The sequence below is a fragment of the Octopus bimaculoides genome, chromosome 7 (genome assembly GCF_046866305.1).
Source record: "Octopus bimaculoides isolate indiv1 chromosome 7, ASM4686630v1, whole genome shotgun sequence".
Taxonomy (NCBI): domain Eukaryota; kingdom Metazoa; phylum Mollusca; class Cephalopoda; order Octopoda; family Octopodidae; genus Octopus; species Octopus bimaculoides.
Window position 1 is genome coordinate 66,468,989 of NC_142934.1, and position 22,806 is coordinate 66,491,794.

Consider the following 22,806-nt stretch of genomic DNA (forward strand, 5'->3'; position numbering starts at 1 on the left):
TAGGTTTTTTGATCTGTCTCACTCAAATACTGACCTTGCCCATTTGGTCTTCAAGAGTATTACTCAAAATCTTTTCAAAAAAGGTACTGAAGACAGTGAGAGGAAAGGAGGCAACTCTGATGTCCTTCTGTTTCTAGTATAAAAGCAGCCCTAATGTGTCTTGTGTGTGTACTATACATGATGCCTTGTTGTAAAGCTGTTGGATGGTGTGAGTCAACTTATGTTCCATGTCGAATTTCTTCATAATGGCCCATAATACATCATGCAAAAAAAACAAGGTATAATTCTCTTTAGTGCTGAAGGTGAATAAAATAGCTTTGTTCAGTAAGAGTGAGTCAAGCAAATTGATGTACCTTCAGGACATTAGATTCAACACTTCTCACAACAGATGCACTTATTTCACTCTCAGATTGATTACCTGTTGCTAGAACAACCCATCACCAGTTTCTTTGGATTTCAGAGTTTACTGTTATTGAATAGGAATTTTCCCAGTTTGGAGTCATAGTTAACTAGAGTAGTAAACATGATTTCGATAATTTGGTAATAGAAGCAGCCTTTTACTGTTCTTTTACTACTTAGGATTGCTTTTGTTGAAAATGGAGGTTTTATTTTATAGAGACCAGTGAAAGATAGCTTTATGATGTTTGGATATGCAGTGGTGAGAATGGTCTGTTAGGTCAGACCATGGAAAGTTAGTAATTGTACATAAGCCCTTCACTCCCTGTGGAGCATAATTCATTGACAACGTCTCAGCACTTTTCTCAATTTTGGGCTGTCTTTTCTGCTTCTTTTTAGTTGGATCCCTGCTTTTTCAGCTCAGCTCTACTTTTTGGTTTTTGCTGCACCATGCCAAATGTTTCTCTTGTTCTCACAGTTCTTGTTAGTTTTGATATTGTCATCAATACTTCTGTAACTTTACTTTTTCTAGGTAGGAATGTTGGCTCTATGCAAACCCTTTTTTTACCTCTGGTAAGAGGCAGTCCATATCAGTCTGGCCTTTATCCTTTGACATGCCCATCATGGTAGGCTCCCATCAAAAGCTTGTGTTCTGCTGACATGGCTCTAAGGACCATTGAGGCACACAAACCACCTCACTTCTACAAGGACTGGACCGTGCTGTGGTTAATAATGGTAGCTGAGGGTTTAATCTTGTTGGTATGCATGTGATTGACTTTAACAAAAATAATGAGATTTATTTATTTCCCTGTGAGAAGGCTAGTCAGAGTGGAGGAAAAAAGACAAAAATTATTTTCAAATTACAGGTTGCAGTTGGCTCATTGTTAATATTGTTATGTTCAAGTCAACATAATTGACATGATACCTTTACATTCATTCTGAGTTCAAATTCCTCTGAAATCAACTTTGTCTTTCATCTGTCTAGGATCAATAAAATAAAGTAACAGTCAAGTACTGTGCTTGATGTCTAAACTCTACTTCCCTTTGCTATTATTATTATTCCACTGAGGATGACTTTGCCTTTCATCCTTTTGGGGTTTGATAAAATGAGTACCAGTTGCACACTGGGGTCGATGTAATCAACTTATACTCCTTCCTGAAATTGCTGACCTTGTACCAAAATTTGAAATCATTATTTATTAATACTTTCGGGGTCGATAAATGAAGTACCAATGAAACACTATGGTGGGGGGGGGGGTGTAATCATCTTAATCCCCTTCCCCAAGCTGCCCTTGTGGCAAAAACTTGAAATCATTATCATTATTATTATTGTTATTATTATTACCTCCACCTTAGTAAAGGCAGAGGTATTGTTTTCAGTCGTGTTTGTTTGTTTGTTTGTTCAGGGACAAGATATCTCAATAACCACTGGATAGATTTGGATGAAACTTTCAGGGGTATTTGGCCTCGTGACTGGCATGAACCGATTAGATTTTGGGATTGATCTGGTACTGGACAAGGATTCTGGATTACTTTTCTGTATTTTTTATTTAATTTTTGAGAGCAGTCGGGTTCATTTTTAGTATTCTTGTTTATGAGAGCAGTCGAGTTTATTTCAGATATTCTCTAAGTGCTCTTGTTGTTGTTATTATTATTATTATTATACTACGTGACTGCACATTTCCGTTTTAATGGTATGTGTAGCAATGTTATTGGTGGTGACTGTTGACTGTAATGGAAGTGGATAGATTGATGGTTGCCTCTGAATGTGACATCTGTCACTTTCATATGTGACCATCAGGCTAGCTGCATTCATTGTTGAATTACAGTCACCACCAACAGCATTGCTACACGTGCCATTACAACAGAAATGCGTAAAGTCACGTGGTAGTCTCCTAACAGACTTAACTATTGTGAAATGATAGTCACCACATTCTCACCACCACCACCATTACCAGCCTCAATTGTGTCATTATTAAATTATTTGCTTATTTATTTCTACCATCATATTATAACAGTATGTGTGTGTGAGTGAATGAGTGAAAGAGAGAGAGAGAGACAAATCAATAGTATACTGAAAGAGATCAATAGATAGTGAGAAACAGAGACAGAAATAGCAGACTACACAGATATACATTGTATTTGTCTCATGCCTTTCACTGATCACTGGTCTTTATAGCCTTTTTATTCTGTCTGTATGTCTCCTCTCTCTCTCTCTCTCCTTAAATGCCATCTGCGCTTTTCAGACATTCTCTGTCAATGACTAAATCATTACACTTATTCTCTCACTATCTCTTTATCACTCCTTCTCTTTCTTTTCCTTCCCACTTTTCTGCCTACTTCATTTTTCTTTTTACAGGCTTTCTCTCCTTACCATTGCTTTCTCATACCTCTCACTGTCTCACTCTCCCTTCCTCTTTCTTGACCACACTACCCTCATTCTCTCCTCCCACCCTAATTCCAAGATCTTTCCCTATTTCTCACTTGTCTCTATTAACCTTCCTCTTATCTTGCTGTCCCTTCTTGCTTTCTTCACCTTGTTTAATTAATCCTCACCCACCTCTTTCTCATGCCCTCCCATCTCATTACATTCACTCCCTTTTTTTTTACATCCCTCACTTGATCACCTCTCTCCCCTTATCCTACACCCCTTCCTTTTGTTTCTGATTTCTCTTTTTCTCTCCAATTCTCAAGTTATTACCTACTCCTTCCCACACTCATATCCCTGCCCTTCTCTCTCTTATATACTCTTCACCTGGTTTCCTCCTTCTTACCTTCTCCACTTCAATCAGAAACTAGAAATGGCCTGAAGGAAAGGCCCAGAAACAGCTTATATTCCTCTATACACTCTTCAGTTTTGACTCTGTTAATCCGTTTCCTAGAAACATGGTTCTAATTGCCCATTTCATGACATATTTGCTGTCTGCTATTGTTTCACATTTTCCGTTTTTTATCTTTACAGGTGCTGTAGGTGACAATGTGGAAGAACATCTAGAAATGGGTAAAACCCTTCTGGCACAGGGGAAACTAACTGATGCCTTATCACACTATCATGCTGCAGTAGGTATGTATTTGTGAGTGTGTGTGTGTGTGGAGGTGCATAGCTTAGTGGTTAGGGTGTTGGACTCATGATTGCAAACTTGTGGTTTCGATACCTATGAGTTGGTATAACTTAAGAAGGTAACTTTACCCTCTATATATATATATATATATATATATATATATATATATATAATACACACACACTCACATGTATATAGTTATTAAACTTTTTACAAGAAGAGAAGTGACAGTAACTTTGAAGTCACTGTAGCTCTTCTTGTAAAAGTTTGATAAACATGTATGCTTCTAAAAAGTATTGACTAGTTGAGTAATTTTACAGTTTAATGTTGAATTGAAACTAACATCAATATACGTGTGTATATCATCATCGTCATTTAACATTAATTTCCATGCTGGCATTGGTTGGATGGTTTGACAGGAGCTGGCCAACTGGAGAGCTGTCCAGGCTCCAGTTGTCTCTTTTGGCATGGTTTCTATGGTTGGATGCCCTTGCTAATGCCAACTGCTATACAGTGTGTACTGGGTGCTTTTTTTATGTGCCACCAGCATGAGTGCATTTTACATGGAATGTCAGAAATGGAGACTCAGTTTGAGCAATCCAATTTCTAAATGTGGTGCTTTCTCCAGTAGGGAAAGCCCAGGCCATGTTCCATTCATCCATTTCTGATGATTGCTGGATTTGCCTCTCCATTTGTCATGAAACCTTTTGGTAATTTGGCTATCATGATACTTATAATAGTGTGTGTGTGTGTGTGTGTGTGCGTTTACGCATGAAAAGGAAAATGTACTTCATACATAAAATAAAATATTTCTATATTCAGAAGCTGAAGCTTCTTGGATCATCACTTTGCATTTCACATTACCAGTTATTCAGATAATTGATGAAGGGAAGCAGCTTGATATTATACAAATGAAAAATATTTGTAAACACATCATAATATGATTATTCAATGAGATTGATCAGCTGCCAAAAATACCATTAGAAAATGTAGCCTACATATATCTATTCAGTTGTCATATGTAGAAATGTGATCTAATCATTTATTAGCAAAAGCAAAATATTTTCGTGTCTTCTGTTAAAACACAAAGACAAGGAAAGCAACTAATGCTAATGTAGTTTAAGTTTTGATAAAAAACTGTAGGTTTTTTTCCTCTTTCTTGCAGATCTATTTTTTTAAAGAATAAGTTATTTTGCTAATTGATAGCTGGAATTTCTGCAGAATTCTATTTTATGCATGCCATATAATTCCTCATAACTTTTCTGTTTTTTTTTGAATTTTCAGAAAATTTTCGCAAATGTGTATTCTACACATGAGAATTTACATGACTTATGAAAAAAAAATTTTTTTTTTAAATTTTTCAAAATTTATTTAAAAAAAAAAATTTGGGTTAATTTTTTGTATTTCGGGATGGTCATTTTATTTATTATTATTTTTTTTTTGCCAAATAAACACATGCACTATATATATATATATATATATATATATATATATCTTTTTTTCTTCACTTGTTTATTACTGTTATTTTGTTATTTTAACATCTGTCTATTGTCTGGAAATCTTTTTGTATTTTTCTTTTTAAATTAGTTTAAAGTACGGGCAGTCTGAATTTTTGGCTTAAATCCCAGCAAAAGACCATTAAATGTGTTTATGGAGAGAAAGATATCGACAAACATCAATATATTAAACTGACAAACAAACAAGAAGGGTATGAGGTGGTCATGAGATGTGTTAAAAATAACAGCTAAATGGCCCTTAAATCATGCACCCAGATTTTTTTTGGTTTTTGTATAATCATATGAATTCCTGTGTGTAGAACACAAATTTGCAAAATTTTTCTGAAAATTCTGAAAAAATAAAAAAGTTACGAGGGATTATATGGCATGCCAGCTCGCCGTTGTTTGTTGCTTTCTTTTTAGGAGGATTTTAATTTTTAACAATTATTTTCCCAAAGTAGCATGGAAATATGGATGCAATAAAAGTAGACCTTTTCACTGATGTTAGAAAGAAAAAGAAAAAAGGGAAAAAGGTTTTATTCTATAGCTTTTTACCACTAAATATTATATATTTTTTTCTGTCTTCAGAGGGTGACCCATCCAACTATTTAACTTATTACAAAAGAGCTACAGTGTTCTTAGCATTGGGTAAATCTCGGTCTGCTCAACCAGACTTGGATAGAGTTTTGGAACTGAAACCAAATTTTAATGCTGTAAGTTGTTTATTTTAACATTTGGCTTGCATAATTCACTTATTGTGTTCTTGATATTTTGTCTGATGTTGTCAATATACATGGCATGGTAGGAGATGGAATAAACAATGATAATAATTCTTTCTACTATAGGCACAGAGGCTGAAATTTGGTGGGATGGGGCTAGTCAATTACATCGACTCTAGAACTTGACTGGCACTTAATTTAATGACCTCGAAAGAATGAAAAGCAAAGTTGACCTTTGCAGAATTTGAACTCAGAGCATAAAGTTGAAAGAAATGCTACTAAGCATCTTGTCCTGTGTGGTAATTCTGCCAGCTTAATGATAATAATAATAATAATAATGGTTTCAAATTTTGCCACAAGAGCAGCTATTTTGGCAGAGGGGTTAAGTCGATCACATCGACCCCAGTACTCAGCTAGTACTCATTTTATCGACCCCAAAACGATGAAAGGCAAAGTTGACCCTGGTGGAATTTGAACTCAGAATGTAGTGATGGGTGAAATATCACTAAGCATTTCGTCTAATGTGCTCACAATTCTGCCAGCTCGCCACCCTATTAATAATAATAGTAATAGTAGTAGTAATAATAATAATAATAATAATAATAATAATAATAATAATAATAATAATGATGGTGATGATGATGATGATTTCAAATTTTGGCACAAGACCAGCAGTTTTTGAGGGGAGAGGGAAGTTGATTACATTGACTCCAGTGCTTGACTGGTGCTTATTTTATCTACTCTGAAAGGATGAAAGGCAAAGTCAATCTCGGTGGAATTTGAACTCAGAGTGTAAAGATGAATGAAATCTTGCTCAGCATTTGTCCGGCATGCTTAATGATTCTTCCAACTTGCTGCCTTAACAAAAATAATAACAAGATGAATAATGGTTTCAATATTTGCCAGAAGCCCAGCAATTTTAAGGGAAGCCGGTTAGTCGATTACAGACCAGTTCTTGACTGATACTTTTTATTTTTAATGACCCTGAAAAAATAAAAGGTAAAATTGACTTTGGTTGGATTTAAACTCAGGACATAAGAAATAAGAGCAATAAGAAATGCCACTGAGCATTCTGTCCAACATGCTAAGGTCTTTACACTCATGTATTTTGTACAGCAGCAAGAGAAGTTTATTTCTTATATCTGTATTGTTTTCATTACATATTTTACATTATATATATTTTGTTTACTTCATCTTTTCTTTTACTAATTCCCTTTCAAATTCTTTTCACTATTGCTTTCCTCCCCTTGTAGGCTCGTATGCAGCGAGGTAATGTCCTACTAAAACAGGGACAGTTAGATGAAGCAAAGGCTGACTATACGACTGTGGTAAGTATTACATTCTTTATTTGTGTGTTTATTTGTAATAAACTACCAACAGTAGTTAATTATAGTGAGATCTGCTGACACACACTTCATGTACCAATCTTTGACAATGCCTCTAATGTTTCATGTCAGATTTATAGCTTGTAGAAAGTTGGTTGAACTATTAGATGTGATTCACAGATTCAGTATTCCAAAAGCGTCATGTTTTTACCTGATTGAACACCACATTATACACTCTAAAATGCAATGATTTCTCATTCAAGATGACTTATGGCAATCTTGGCCTTTAGCAGTTTTCTTCCTTGAGTGTTCCTATATGGTTGTTGTTTAGTTCCAGATCAACTTTGATTCAACAGACTTCTTATCAAAAGCATTCCATTACATCTTTTATTTAGATACATTTGGACTACGTTAGCTGATGTATCCTTCCCTTCTTCAGATAGTTGGCTGTGATTTTTAGAGAGATTTTGCTGCTATTTCTAGCTGGTCAAGTGAGCTTGTAGAGGTTTTCCTGGTAATGAATGCACTAGAGTTGGTAAATGTGGGCTTGGTTGGTGCAACAGAGTTATTGTTCCTTTGCACTTACTATTGATGTACCTTCCAGTACAGTGTTTAGAATTAAAGAGGCTACATTTTAAAAATAATGTTCTAGTAGTGTTCTGCTGTGATGTAGATGTGTCTGGATGTCTGAAGATGATGGAACACGTATTTTCTGGCAAGGGCTGTGAGCTTGTTGCAGCAACAAGCTGGCTCCTCATATATCCAGGAAGTCTTTCATTATGAGTATTTTGATTTCATTGTGGAGGTGACCTGTGTGCAGCTTGTGATGTAATATGCACCAATTTGTACCCTGGATAAGTTGTAGTTGATATTTTAATACAGATTAACTCAGATTTACCAAAAGTATGACCAAAAGCATTCTAGCAATGAACATCCAGTATTTTTTCAGTTACTGGGCGATTTTATCCAATGTGCCCTTGTTTTGTTTTAAGATAATATTCTAGGCCTGAGATTTGTGGGAGATTTGGGTGCAGGGTAAGTTATCATGTGGAGTTCCTTACTTTGGCTCATGTTTGGGTATGTGTTGTGAATTGTAGTGTGTGTCAGTGTGGGTATGTTGTGTTGTGCAGTGTAGTTTTTGTTTGTGTGAGTTATAGTGTGTTGGTATGGGTATATGGTGTTGTCAGGTGTAGCAAGTCAGTCTAAGTATATTGTTTTGGGAGTAGAGTGTGGATGTAGGCATATTTGGCAGGCAATGTGCTGGAGTCAAGAGACACATGAGAGATGGAGTATGAGTGTTGGTATTGTGTGGAAGTGTGTTTATATTACATAGTGTTGTTTGAACTTCTTTGTTCCCACTCTCTTCATCTGAATGTTGAAGGTAATTAATGATGTTGTTTGATTAAAATCACCCTTGATATAAAACTGACTTTAGGTGTTTTAGTGGACACCAGTTTGTAGCTTCATTTTGTAGATCCCTGTGTTGTCTGTAGACCCCAATTTAGAAAAGTATGGGATCCACAGGCTTTCCTGTGTATGTCTTTAATTCCTTTTTTTTTATGTGTGTTTTGTATAGTTGAAATTTGACCCCAATCACAGTCAAGCCCAGAAACAATTATACTTGATTGATCCCCTAAAAGCAGAGATATCTGAAGCAAAAGCCAGATACAAGAGCGGTGACCATCAGGCAGCCATAGATCACTTAACAAAAGCCATTGAGGTTAGTGATTTTATTTTTTTACATCTTGGTTGTTGTCCTTATTAAATCGTGTGTTTTCAGTTTCATGTTTTTGTTTTATTTTATACACGATATTTGAATTTATTATTTTGTGTGTTTGTGTTTTATATACATACATATATATATATATATATATATATATATATATATATATATATATATATATATATATATATATATACATACACACACACACACACATATATATATTGTCAGTAATTCATAGATCTGAAAAGAAGCTTAGTCTAAAACATTTGAGCAGTAATATATTTTTAGGAAATTGATTCTTAAGATCACTCTCTGACTGGTCATTGGTCATGACAATCAGCTTCCTATATATATATATATATATATATATATATATATATATATATATATATATATATATATAAATATATAGTTTTAGGGAAAAGAACCTAGTTTCATGAACTCATCGATGAAAATCCACGGTCACATATAGAAAAATTAATAATTAAAAGCACAATAAATGAGTATAATATAATACAAAGTAAATGAAGATAATAAAATGAATCAATTTAAATTTCCTTTCTATTTGAAAATTAGTTATGAAACACGTGTAGTCATTTTATTATCTTTATCTTATGATATTATACTCATTTATTGTGCTTTTAATTATTAATTTTTCTATATGTGATAGTGCATTTTCATCGATGAATTCATGAAACTAGGTTTTTTTCCCTAAAACTATATATTTATATATATTTTAATCTGTAAAGCTCAATTTAATTTTAATTTTTTATAAATTGATTTTAATTGAGTTTTTACCTGTAATTTTGGATTTTGTCCCTAATATTATTATATATATATATATATATATATATATATATATAGGAAAATGAAAAATAATAATAAGGCAGAATGCTAAACTGGAAGCATATTTTAATAAAGATTTCTAACCGGCTTTCATTGCGAAGCAAATTTTCAAGAAGATGGAGAATGAAAATGTTTTTTACAAAGAAGTACAAAATGAAGAAAATAATATAAAAAAAATAATATATAAAAAAATAAATATGCCAATACATTATATTGTCTTTGAACTTTTGAAGTTCAATGGTAATTCATGTATATAATGGTTGGAAACATAAGGATGCATGAGAATTGAGAGTTGTGTTAGGTTTTAAAAACAGGGCTAAAAGTTTGTGTTAAGCAGGAAGTGTGGTGTCAAAACAGGAAGTGTGTGTAAGGGGAGACTAAAAACATTTGTCTCCCCTTACACACACTTCCTGTTTTGACACCACACTTCCTGCTTAATACAAACTTTTAGCCCTTTTTTTTAAAACCTAACACAACTCTCAATTCTCATGCATCCTTATTTTTCCAACCATTATATACATGAATTACCATTGAACTTCAAAAGCTCAAAGACAATATAATGTATTGGCATATTTATTTTTTAATATATTATTTATATATTATTTTCTTCATTTTGTACTTCTTTTTAAAAAACATTTTCATTCTCCCTCTTCTTGAAAATTTGCTTCGCAATGAAAGTCGGTAGAAATCTTTATTAAAATATGCTTCCAGTTTAGCATTCTACCTTATTATTATTTTTTATTTTCCTATTATTTCTCCACGTGCGGTTAACACAACCCCGCTATTTACTGACTTATATATATATATATATATATATATATAAATTATTTTTGAGCTTATGTAATTTCTATAAGTTTTTGATACATCCCAAGTAGTTTATGTATCTTGAACTTCTCTCATTTTCCATAATGTTAAATGTCCAAGCAGTATCAGTATATCTTCCCACCTGGATACAGGTAAGAGACAATCTTGGCAGGATTCAAACTTAAGGCTAGGAACATCCCATATCTGAGTTATAGTTTGTTCCTTTTAATGAAGCTAGTCATAAGTCCGAAAAATGGAAAAAGCTAATTGCAACTTCATGTGATTTGACCTTCTGAACATATTGTCAACAAGTATGGACAACGTGATTGTTGTTCACTGTAATAACTTCACCTGTGAGTATTTAAATCCTTATATAAAATTTGGGCCATAAGAATGTCTGTGGCCCAGAGTTATGGTACACTGGTATCATGAATTGTCATCTCTTCAATATAAAACATAGTTTATCAGACCAATCACATTAAGTAAAGCTTTGACTCAGTTGTAACCACCTTTTTTTAACTTGGTTACTGATTCTCTAGAAATGCAAAGATAATTAATATTAGATGTGATTTGAACTTCCGAACTGTAAGATTTAATCTTGTTGCCAGTATTTTGTGTTTTTTTTTTTTTTAATATTTTTTTTTATTTTACATCTTGATCATGCTATAACCCTTCACCTGTTGCAGATTTGTCCATGGAGCCCAGAACTGAAGGAGATTCGATCTGAATGCTACATTGCTCTAGGCGATTTGTTAAAAGCAATCCACGACATCCGTCCAACTACGAAATTACGCAATGATAATACAGCTGCCTTTTTGAAACTCAGTCTTTTACATTATCAATTGGGAGAAGCAGATGACTCTCTCAGGTGAGTTGTCAGAATGTAGTTGTTCCCTTCTGAAGCCTTCATACATCTGTATATTTAACATTTGTGCTCAACAAAACCTACCCACCATAACAGAACTGAGATCCTAAAACTAAGGTGTCATGTAAAATGCATCGGTGTGGGTGCTGGTGCCACATAAAAAGCACTGATGGTGGTGCCATGTCAAAAGTACTCATTACACTTTGTAAAGTGGTTGGCATTAGGAAACCAAGCCTAAATAGACTAACCTGGTGCAGCCCCTGGCCTTGCCAGTTCCTATCAAGCCATCCAATCCATGCCTGCATGGAAAGCAAACATTAATAATGATGATGATGATGTTTGTATGTATGTGTGTGTGTGTGTGTGTGTGTGTGAATTACTCATACTTAGGTGGGAGTTATCCTGCAGATATGTGAGCATCTGTAAACTTAAAGCGCTCGACTGGTGGAAAAGATTCTGAAAATGAACAAAGAAACAGGCATGATAAAAGGGTGCCTCAACAGCTGTAGAGGAAGAACATGCTTGTCCTTTTTGTGATTCGCTAACCAGTCCCAAAGTTTGGTTTGCACTATATATGAATCCACCATGGTTTCCATATGAAGAGGTGGTGACTGCTGTCATCTCATAACTCAATGAAAATGATAAGTCAAACATCCATAAAGTCTGTCTGCAAGGAAAAAGTTTTCAATTAATTAAGCCTTTGTGTGTGTGTGTGTGTGTGTGTGTGTGTGCGTTCGTGCGTGTGTGTGTGTGTGTGTGTGTGTGTGTGTGTTGCTGCTTTCCATACAGCTATAGATGCTGATGGTTATCTTGAAGCAGATTTTTTTTTTGCATTCTGTTCAGTACACAACTGTATAGTTAGACTGAAACCACATATTAGTTAAGCAAATTGAGGCAAGCAATTATGCATAATACATAGAGCTGGATTAAGGTTTGAGCTTGCCCAATAAATGGTTAAAATCCATTTTGCAATAATTGTTCCTAACCATTTGTGACTTGCCATGCCCCTGACCGCTGTAAGACTTCATGGGTATAAGTTTAGACATTTTGAGAGCCTTTTTTTCTATTGTGCACCACAGCAAGGCACCCATCTTTGCTCAGTTTGTTCAACCAGCCAAAAACATGTTCTATGACTTTTTTCTTCACATTTGAGTGGATTAGTGGCCAGAAATGAATCCAACCAACTATAAAAACAATCACCTCAACATATAAACCATTCCATTCGTGCTAGCAAAGAAAAGTTAATGTAAATCTGCAAAAGCAAAAATTTTGTTTTATCATTTTCACTCTTTCTTTTTCTTATACCCCATCTCTCTCCACTCTTTCTTTCTCTCTTCTTGTTTTTCTCCCCCTCTTTCTCTCTTCCCCTCTTTTTCTTCCTCTTTTTCTCTCTTCCCCTCTTTCTTTTTCTTTCTCTCTCCTTCCCTCTTTCTGTCTAAGATATATTCTTTGCTGTTTTCAAATTCCAAATAGCGTTGTTCATAAGAAATAGTAAAATTGATTTGCAAAATTGACTTTGAAAAAATTACATTTTATTTTGTTTATCTATTTCTGTTGTTATCTTCTGGTTTTATTTTCTGCTGTTAATTTCTGTCATTATTTTTTGTTGTTAATTCCTGACATTAATTTCTGACATTAATTCCTGCCATTAATTTCAGTCAAATCCGTGAATGCTTAAAGTTAGACCCTGATCATAAAGACTGCTTCCAGCATTATAAGAAGGTGAAGAAATTGGTAAAACTTATTAATGCAGCACAGGAACAAGCAAACTCGCAATCTTATGAAGAATGTATCCAAAAAGCTAATCAAATTCTCGAAATGGAGAATAAAAATCAACAATTTATTCTAAAGGGCAAGTCCTTCCTTTGTCATTGTAATTCTAAAGTAAGTGACTATTTTCTGTCTTTTGCATTCTTGTTTGACATTTTTGTTTTGTTTTCATTAATTCCTTGCATTTCCATTTCACCTCTACCTACCTTCTTTCTCTTTTAGTCTCAATTTTTGTGTGTGTGTGTGTGTATAATGTACATATATAAAGGGTAAAGATCCCCGTCTGTCATGAATGACCATGTGTGTGTATGTCCCTCTGAGGGACAAGGTTGTTTATGGAAGGCCAGTAGTCCCCCATGCATACCAGCCTCCCCTCTCCACATCACCAATGTTATCCAAGGGAAAGGCAAAGGCCAAGACAGCTTGGCACCAGTGACTTCGCAACTCATTTCTACAGCTGAGTGAACTGGAGCAACATGAAATAAAGTGTCTTGCTCAAGAACACAACACACAGCTCAGTCTGAGAATCAAACTCACCACCTCATGATTGTGAGCCCAACACTCTAACCACCGAGCCATGCACCGTCAGTGTACATACATACATATATACACACACACACAATATACATATGTACAACATACACATGTATAAATATACATACACACACATATATGTAAATATATATATATATATATATATACTCTCACACACATATATGCACACATATATGTACACATACACACATCAGATAAGTGGGGATTAAAAGTCCAAGCTGATTCCACAATCAGCACTTTTGCAAATGTTGGCTAACACAGTGTATATAAGTAGATTGTTTACCTTAAAGAAAATTGCTCATGCAAAGTGAAAGGTCTAATAAATTGTAGGATGTGATTTGAGGAAAGTTTGGTTGATATTTCTAGTAGGTTGAGTTACCATACAGAGGCTGATGATGGGAATCTAAGCTCTCAAGAGTCAAGTGCATAAATTCCCATTACAGGAATTAAAGATGAACGGTTACTGCTCAAAATATTAGTCTCTTATTCCATGCCGTGTAAATCACATGCTTTGCTTCAATATCTGTTGTTTAAATATTGTCATATTAACCCTTTTACATTTAACTCTGTAGCATTCAGATTACTCTGTCAAATGTAATGCTTTTTTATGCACATTGTTTGGAATTAATAATATAATATCTGATAGCTTCAAAACTTTGATGAGATAATTGCATACTTTTTAAAATGACATTGTAGAGTAGGTGTAAGAGGCCAGTTCTGTCTGGTTTGTATATAAAACAGGTAGAATATTTGGGCTGGATATGGTCAGTTTAAATGCTAAAAGGGTAAACTAGCCATATCTGGCCCAAATATTCTACTTGTTTTATGTTCAGATCTGGCCTCTCCCATCTAGCCTACAATGTCATTTTAAAAGTAAAGAATCACATCATTGAAATCTCTAAGGTACAAGATAATGCATGATGAATTCAAAATGATGTGAATACATAAGCATTACATTTCACTGAATAATATGAATGCTAAAGGGGTTGTTAAAGGTTAATCATTGATTAGTTGTAATGTGAAACACTTTCATATAAATATTTTCTTTTTATTTTAACAAAGGCTGGCTTTGAAAAAGAGGCAATCAAGAAGTGTAGTGAAGTTCTCACAATAGACTCTAACAATGTGGATGCTTATTGCGACCGAGCTGAAGCTTATATTAAAGCCACCCAGTACAACGATGGTAAGTGGCTTGATCAATGAAGGCTGCAAACAGCTGATGTGTATAAGAGGAAATTGTTTGCTGTATGACTGAGTGTCCATTGTAAGGTCTAGAACAGGCATGACCATTTTTTTTCTTGCATTCTGGGGATGGGGGTCGATGTAATTGACTGGCCCCCTCCCTAAAAGTTTCGGGCCTTGTGCCTAGAGTAGAAAAGGATATTGTCTATACTCATTTTCGTTACATTTTGTCCTTCATTGTTATGCCGTATGACTACTTAGCTTCTTTTTTTCATTCCTCTATAGCGGTTAACGATTACCAACAAGCACAGAATATCGACTCAGAATCACATAGAGTCCAAGAAGGTCTGGAGAAAGCTAAAAAAATTCTTAAGCAATCAAAAAGAAGAGACTATTATAAAATCCTTGGTGTACGGAGGTTGGTTTCTTTCTCTTTCTCTCTCTCTTCTACTTTGTCTCCTGCTCACTCTTTCTTTTCCTCTTCTCTCTGTTATTATATATAAACTTCTTTAGCTACAGTACAGACAATACAAATTGCATATAGAATATATGCAATTTATATTGTCTGTACTGTAGCTAAAAAGGTTTATATACCCTTCTGTAAGCTTTTGTATAAGTCAAAATGTAGATGTTAGATTTTGTATATGCTATTGTGCATCAAATGAAGAGGAAGAAATGTCTATAGCTTTATATAGGTTGTGATGTATTTTAACCCTTTAGCATTCAGATTTGTTTGTTAAATCAAATGCTTACTTATTCTCATTGTTTTGAATTAATCATGCATTATCTTGTAGCTTCAATAATTTGATGGTATGTTTGTTATATTTTTAGAATGACATGGTAGGGTAGGTGAGAGATTGAATCTGATCAGTTTTAACATAAAACAGAATATTTGGGCAGGATATGGCTGGATTAAATGCTAAAGGTTTGAAACGCATCTATAGGAATTTATATTGCTTAGAATGTATATATACTTTATAGATATGCATAAGCTTTAGCTCTATAGCTGTGTGTCACATGTAGTCAGTGAAGACTTTACTAGTATTTAATAACTGTAAGCATTTGTGCATATTGTAATACACAGTAGGACTGTATATGACTTTAATCTATGGAGATTTATATAGCAGATGCTGCAAGATCAGTGTTTAGTGGTTAGAGCGTCGGGCTCACAATCATGAGGCAGTGAGTTCGATTTCCCAGACGGGGCTGTGTGTTGTGTTTTTGAGCAAGGCACTTTATTTCATGTTGCTCCAGTTCACTCAACTGTAGAAATGAGTTGCAACGTCACTGGTGCTAAGCTATATCGGTCTTTGCCTTTCCCTCGGATAACATTGATGGTGTGGAGATGGGGAGGCTGATATGCATAGGCGACTGCTGGTCTTCTGTAAACAACCTTGCTAAGACTGGTACCTCAGAAGGGAACTTTCTAGGTGCAATTCCATGGTCATTCATGACCGAAGGGGGTCTTTACTCTTTACTCAATATTTGGAGATTTACATAACTTGTACTGTAGTTATAAGTGTTTGTATAAAGTCTGTTATATATTGATTTATATAAGCTTTAATGTTACGTAGTTTATGCTGCCTTAAATTTATGTAGAGATTTGTACAATCTCTATGTTATGATAATATTTTTGCCAGGAATGCAGACAAACGTACAATACTAAGGGCATACAGAAAGCTGGCTGTGAAATGGCACCCTGATAAATATGATAATGAAGAGGACAAAAAGAATGCACAGAAACACTTCATTGATATTGCTGCTGCCAAAGAGGTTTTGACCAATCCTGGTGAGTGTTTGATGACGGCACTAAGAATGTTTAAATGCACATATAGATTCACACTCACATCCACTCCCCAGCAATCTCTCACCTCACAAGACATTTTCTCTCTTGTTCTCTCTCTCTCTTTCTTACTTTCTTTTTCTCTTTCTCTCTCTACCACATTCACTATGTAAAGTAAGATCCACTACCCATTTGGTAATCAAAATGGTGGGATCTACATAAACTCACATTCCTAAACAGTTCACTTCTGATGATGGGCCTTTGTGCTTGAAATATATAAAGATTACTTAGCTTTCCCTTTTCCCATTCTTTTATTCTCTTATTTGTTTCAGTCATTGCTGAAGCACCGCCTTGCAAGGTTTTTGCCAAACAAATCGACCCCAGGTCTTTTTTTTTTTAAAGACTAGTACTTATTCTAGCAGTGTCTTTTGCCAAACCGCAAAGTTACGGGAATGTAAACACACCAACAGTGGTTGTCAATGTGGAGACAGACACAAAGGCACACACACATAGTTATATACACATGACAGGCTTCTTCCAGTTTCCATCTACCAAATCCACTCACAAGGCTTTCGTCGGCTTGAGGCTGTAGTAGAAGTCACTTACCCAAGTGCCATGCAGTGGGACTGAACCTGGAACCATGTGGTTTAGAAGCAAGTGTCTTGCCTTACAGCAACACCTTGTTAGAATCTCTCCATTTTCATTGCTATTTTATCTGTGTGTGTGTATATATACATGTATATATACACTTGCTGGTCAGAGAGAAGTCTGGGGAATATGCTAGGTGAGGTAGTTTTGTTGCCCATTTGTTCAATTTCTGTAGTCATTTGCATGGCTTACGATCAGGTGTTGTCAAAGAGAACTAATCCCTTTTGATTGACCAATACTAGATGTAAATGTTGCAGTTGTTGATGAATTCTGTCAGCTTCCTGGCAACATTTTTCTGCTGTGATGCTTTTTCCAGGATTTGGGAAGCTGTTGAGAATGATTCCATTTCCTGACTACTAAACAATAACCATAAGCTATTTTTGATGCAGCTTTGGTTTCCAAACATATTTTGTGCCTCACCTCAGTCCTGCTGCTATGTGGAACACTTTAACACTTTTGGTTGTCATACAGAATTGATTTTCGCATCACATTTCCCATTCCTGATAGGAAATGGATTGATTTAGATGTGCAGAAGAAAGATGTACAGAGAAAATACACCACTCATTTGTCATGCTTTTTGACTTTTTAGCTTGATGCATATGTTAAACAGCTGCTGAGTGATCAATATTTAGCTCTTCTGCAACCAATGCCTTGTGAGTGAATTTGATAGATGGAAACTGTGTGGAAGCCCATCATATATTGTGTGTGTGTTTGTCCCCCTACCACCACTTGACAACCAGTGTTGGTTTGTATATCGCTTAGAGGTTAGGCAAAAGGGACTAATAAAATAAGTACCAGACTTAAAAGAAATATACTGAGGTCAGTTTGTTTGACAGCTCAAAGCAATGACTGCGACAAGTAAAAGATAATGATTACACTTTATACACGTATGTATACTCACATCTAAACAAACTTTCACATGCATATTTTCCCATATCACACACACATACACACATACACAAGCGACATAGACACATACAGGTAAACAACACAGACTCAGACACAGAGTATCTACTATAATAATACTCTTGTGTTTTTCTCTGTCACATATGAATGAGAAAGGAAGGGGTGATAGATGAATAAGGAAGGAAGGGGTGATGGCAAACTTGGTAGAGGGATGATGGAAATTCTACAGTGAAAAAAAGTCAAACAGCATTTCAACTCTATGTGAGTGTGTAAAAGGGAGGTATGTGAATGTTTGTGTGTGTGTGCAATGGAAGTGAGATGGGGAACATTCAACGCTGAAAAGAAAAATCAAACAGTGTTTCAACTCTGTGTGAGTATATGTGTGCATGTACAAAGTATGTGAATGTTTGTATGTGTGAACCAGCGTTCTTTTTGTAACAAACGATGATCAGTGTCACATCTCAAAATACAAACATTAGATAACATTGACAAGTGTATTAATTTGAATTACCATCCATATTCTATCTTTTGTCCCTATTTATATGTAAAATACTACAATTAGCTGTCATTTTTGACGGCACGGGGCCAGCTTGTGTATTAATATTTAAAGTGACTCATAATTTCTCCCTGTCTTTTTTTACAGAGAAGCGTCAAAAGTTTGATCACGGTGAAGATCCATTGGATCCGGAAAATCAGAACGAACATGGAGGTGGACCTTTCTGGCATCAGGGTTTCAATCCCTTTGAAAGTGGAGGAGGTTTTCAGTTCAAATTCCACTTCAACTGAAAACAACAACAAAAAAAAAAGGAGAAAAAAAACTAACAAAACACAACAAAAAAAAACACCTTCCCATAAAAGAAAGAGAAATGACTTTTCTCTTCCTCTTCTTTCTCCCCCCAATTTTTTTAAAGATTTTTTTTTTACATACATTTTTTTGTACTGCTACACCTTTGCCTACCCTAAACTCACTCTTTCCACACATACTCGCACACTTTGACCTCTGATACTATTCCACATTTACCATCCTACCATTCTCTCTCTCTCTCTCTCTAACTATCTACCTAACGTGTGGATAGTAGTAGGAGGGTGAGATAAGTGATAGTGGTGGTGGTCGTGTTGATGGACATGTAGAGGACGAAGGTGGTTGTGGTGGTGGTTGTGGTGGTGGGTGGAGTTTGATTGGTCAAGGTGATGGACTTTGTGATACAGTGTGATGTGATGTGGTGGAGGTGGCATTCTGGAGCAGTGGTGGTGGTGGTGAGGTTCTGTGGTATGTCCACGCCCATCCCACCACACACATACACATGCCCATACAGATGCACACTCTCACATGCATACACACATACAAAAAGAGGACATCTTGATAAACTGTTGGTTGTAAATAAAATATAATAATAATAAGAAACTGTGTATTGGTGGTGATGAAGATAGTTAGGGTGGTGGTTGGCAGGGGTGATGGTGATGGTGATGATGGTTAGGGTGGGGATAGGAGTGGTGGTGGTGGGGTTTACATTGATAATGATGAGATGTTTCATCATATATTTCAAAGTGAATATTTTAATAGAAGTAAATATTCTGTTTTGTGTTTGTAATTGTGTGTGTTGCATTTTTGTGTGCGCTTGTGTTTCTGATTTTGGTGTACCTGTGTGTGTGTGTGTGTGTGTGTGTGTGTGCGTGATGCTGTATACAAGTTTGTGAGAAGCACCAACACATACTGAGTTTGTGATTCTGTGTATGTATATCTGTGCATACATAGTTGTATTAGTGTATCTGTGTATGTGTCAGTTGTTTTCTATATCCCTTTTTCTCTCTTTCACATAACCCCCTACACACACACACTGTATTTGTGGCCCTACACTCACCACCCTCCTTATTGATCTCTATTACCATCATCATCAGGGATGCATAATCTAGTAGAAACTGCAGCCTGTTACCCTCATATCACACTCTACTGTTTTAGAAAAATAAAAAGAATGTAACCGTGAATACTCCTGAATAGACAGGATGATCACAGCTGGAATGTCTTATGATAAAAGATCTGCCCAATCTGGGCTGAACAACATCATCACAAACCTTTCAAAAGACTTTTGTTATATTTCTAATTTCTTAATTTAAAAAAAAAAATATTTTTGTTATTTTCTATTTTAAAAGTACCCTTCTATTCTGTCACTCTCCATCATCGATTTTGGTCACATGGCCTGCTTGAAGTAGTGGCCAGGTCACACTTAAATCACACCACTGTGTTTCATGAAGAAAGATGCTTTGGACAATGAAGTCCCTGACATACACAAAAAAAAAAAAGATGGGATGGTCATGGTTAGAACTCCTTTGATCACAGATCTGTTCAGTCTGGATCGACCGTGGACTGAGCAAGGATTATGACACAAGACTTTTGTTCAAACTGATCTTGATCTCCTCTTTCTCATCTTCATCCACCTTTGTATCTGTTTTATTGTTGTTGTTGTTGTTTTAATCCTCCGCTTCTTCTGTAAGCTTTCTCATGTGGAGAAAGTTTCGAGTAAAAACTTAGAAAATAAATCAAGAGCTGAGGAGGAGGAGGATGTGGGTCTCAACCCATCTTCTGTGTGTGTGTAATCTGTTTAGTGTTAACTGTTGGAAAAAAAGGGTACTTAATTCTATAGTAGAGATCCTGTGCACCCATAGGTGACACTTGGGAGTAGCAAGAGAATGACTCAACAAAAATATAATATTTGATATATGTATATATATATACATATAAATGTGTGTGTCTATATATGTGTATGTATGTGTATATAATAAATATATATGCCTACATGTGTGTTCATGTGTGTGTAAATTTATATATAAATGTGAGTGTATGTAATAAAACATCCCTTTCTTCAGAAATGAGTAAGGGTTGGTGACGGGAAGAACATTTGGTTGTAAAAATCTTGCCTCTATCCAAATTCCATGCTAGCATGGGAAAATGGATGATAAATGAACAAAAAGTGTGTGTGTGTGTATATATACACACACATATGCACAAACATACATAATGTATTCATATACACATACACTCATAAATATATTCATGTCCACACAGACATATATATGTGTGTGTGTGTGTTAGATGTTTGGTTGTACAAACTGAGGGAAAATGTACACCACACACACACACAAAATATTTGTTTTTGTTGGGGACATTATTAAAACATTTTAAAGTAAATAAAAGAATTGAAATGAACTCATTTCCCAGTCAGCATCATTACTACTACAACTACTACTACAACGACAACAACAACAATACAAAGTATGAAGAGATGAGGATCTAGAAAGAATGTGGATGTTTGATTTTTACCTCTTTGTAAATAAGTTGAATGTAATGTAATATGGTGATGGTGTGTGCTGGGACAGGTGTAAATTAAAGGTGAGTTAAAAGTTGTTTTTGGCTTTGTTGTTACCTGTTTGATCCAGGTTCAGTATTGTTCTTCATTTCCTAAGATTTTTCATCTCCCTCTCTCTGTCACACATTCAGTATTTTGTGTATGTCTTTCTATCATCTCCTTCTCTCTTCTCTATTTTCTTTATGTCTTTATTATCTCTTTCTCTTCTATTTTCTTCCTGTGTTTGTGTTATTGTCATTCCTATTTCCTTCTACAGTCTTCTATCTTTATTAATATCCTTCCTCCCTCTCCCTCTCTCTCTCTCTCTCTCTGTACCACACTCTTCTCTCATCTTTTCTCTTCTTCAACTTCTTTTTTCCTATTCGTTTTTGTTCATTATTAACCTGGAATGTAAATGTAATTTTATTCTTTCTTAAACACTCACATCCAATTAGTACCAAAGCTGTCTTAACAGCATTATACACCTCTGATCCCTATACCATTTTTTATTGACAGCAAATTACAACATACACAGATTAGAATTGAGCTCCTAGACCCTGTGAGGTTCCTGGGTAACTGCCCAGTGTACTCATGCCTTAAGATGGCACTGGTTACCTCTGTGACCTGGTGTCACTGAAATTGGTATCAAAGATTATTTCAAAGAGGCAGTAAAAATTAAACCGCGGAGTCCCTAGTGGGAATTATTATTACAGTTAGATAAGCCTTAGATCATGGCCAGGTGAGAAGTTTAAATTTAAGAGTAATGAAGAAGGTGCACAATATATAAGTTTAGCCACTTGTGGGCAATAAAGAAATAAATTTGACTGAATATGAGCAAGTTGAGGAAGCGACTAGTTATAATACCTACTGAGTGGAGTATATGGTGCAAAGTAATAATGGTGTCAAATTTTGAGACAGGACCAGCAGTTTTTGAAGGGATAAGGTAGTTACATTGGCCCTGAAAGGATGAAAGGCAAAGTTGACCTCAGTGGAATTTTAACTTCGGGTGTAAGGTAATAATCCTTTCTATTATAGGCACAAGGTATGAAATTTTAAGAGAGGGGGTCAGTTGATTGCATCAACCCCAGTGCTTAACTGGTACTTATTTCATCGCCCCTGAAAGGATGAAGGGCAAAGTTGACCCTGGTGGAATTTGAACTCAGAACGTAAAGCCAGAAGAGGAGTAAGGTAATAATAAAATGTGGTTGCAATAGATCAGTGGTTTTCAACTGGAGTGCATATGGCCCTTAAGGGTCCATATAAAATTTTGTTGTTAAAATTTATCATCAATAAATTGGTTATACTTCCACAATACACCAAATATTCAACTTTTTTTATACAATTCCTAATAATATTTAATTATAAAAATACAGTGAGAT

The 22,806-nt window shown here is 35.2% G+C and overlaps 1 protein-coding gene across 2 annotated transcripts in view; it reads left to right on the top strand.

Annotated features, from left to right (window-relative positions):
- LOC106872831 (dnaJ homolog subfamily C member 3) overlaps positions 1-20,165 on the top strand; it is a 31,999-nt gene extending 11,834 nt beyond the window's left edge. For both annotated transcript variants that reach the window (XM_089355473.1, XM_089355472.1), the window contains exons 2-11: positions 3,359-3,460; positions 5,543-5,667; positions 6,927-7,001; positions 8,575-8,718; positions 11,061-11,242; positions 12,898-13,123; positions 14,627-14,747; positions 15,032-15,164; positions 16,387-16,535; positions 18,727-20,165. In XM_089355473.1, coding sequence (XP_089211599.1) covers positions 3,394-3,460; positions 5,543-5,667; positions 6,927-7,001; positions 8,575-8,718; positions 11,061-11,242; positions 12,898-13,123; positions 14,627-14,747; positions 15,032-15,164; positions 16,387-16,535; positions 18,727-18,869 — 1,365 coding nt within the window. In that variant the 5' untranslated portion in view covers positions 3,359-3,393 and the 3' untranslated portion in view covers positions 18,870-20,165. The remainder of the gene's footprint in view (positions 1-3,358; positions 3,461-5,542; positions 5,668-6,926; positions 7,002-8,574; positions 8,719-11,060; positions 11,243-12,897; positions 13,124-14,626; positions 14,748-15,031; positions 15,165-16,386; positions 16,536-18,726) is intronic.
- Positions 20,166-22,806: the final 2,641 nt, after the last annotated feature.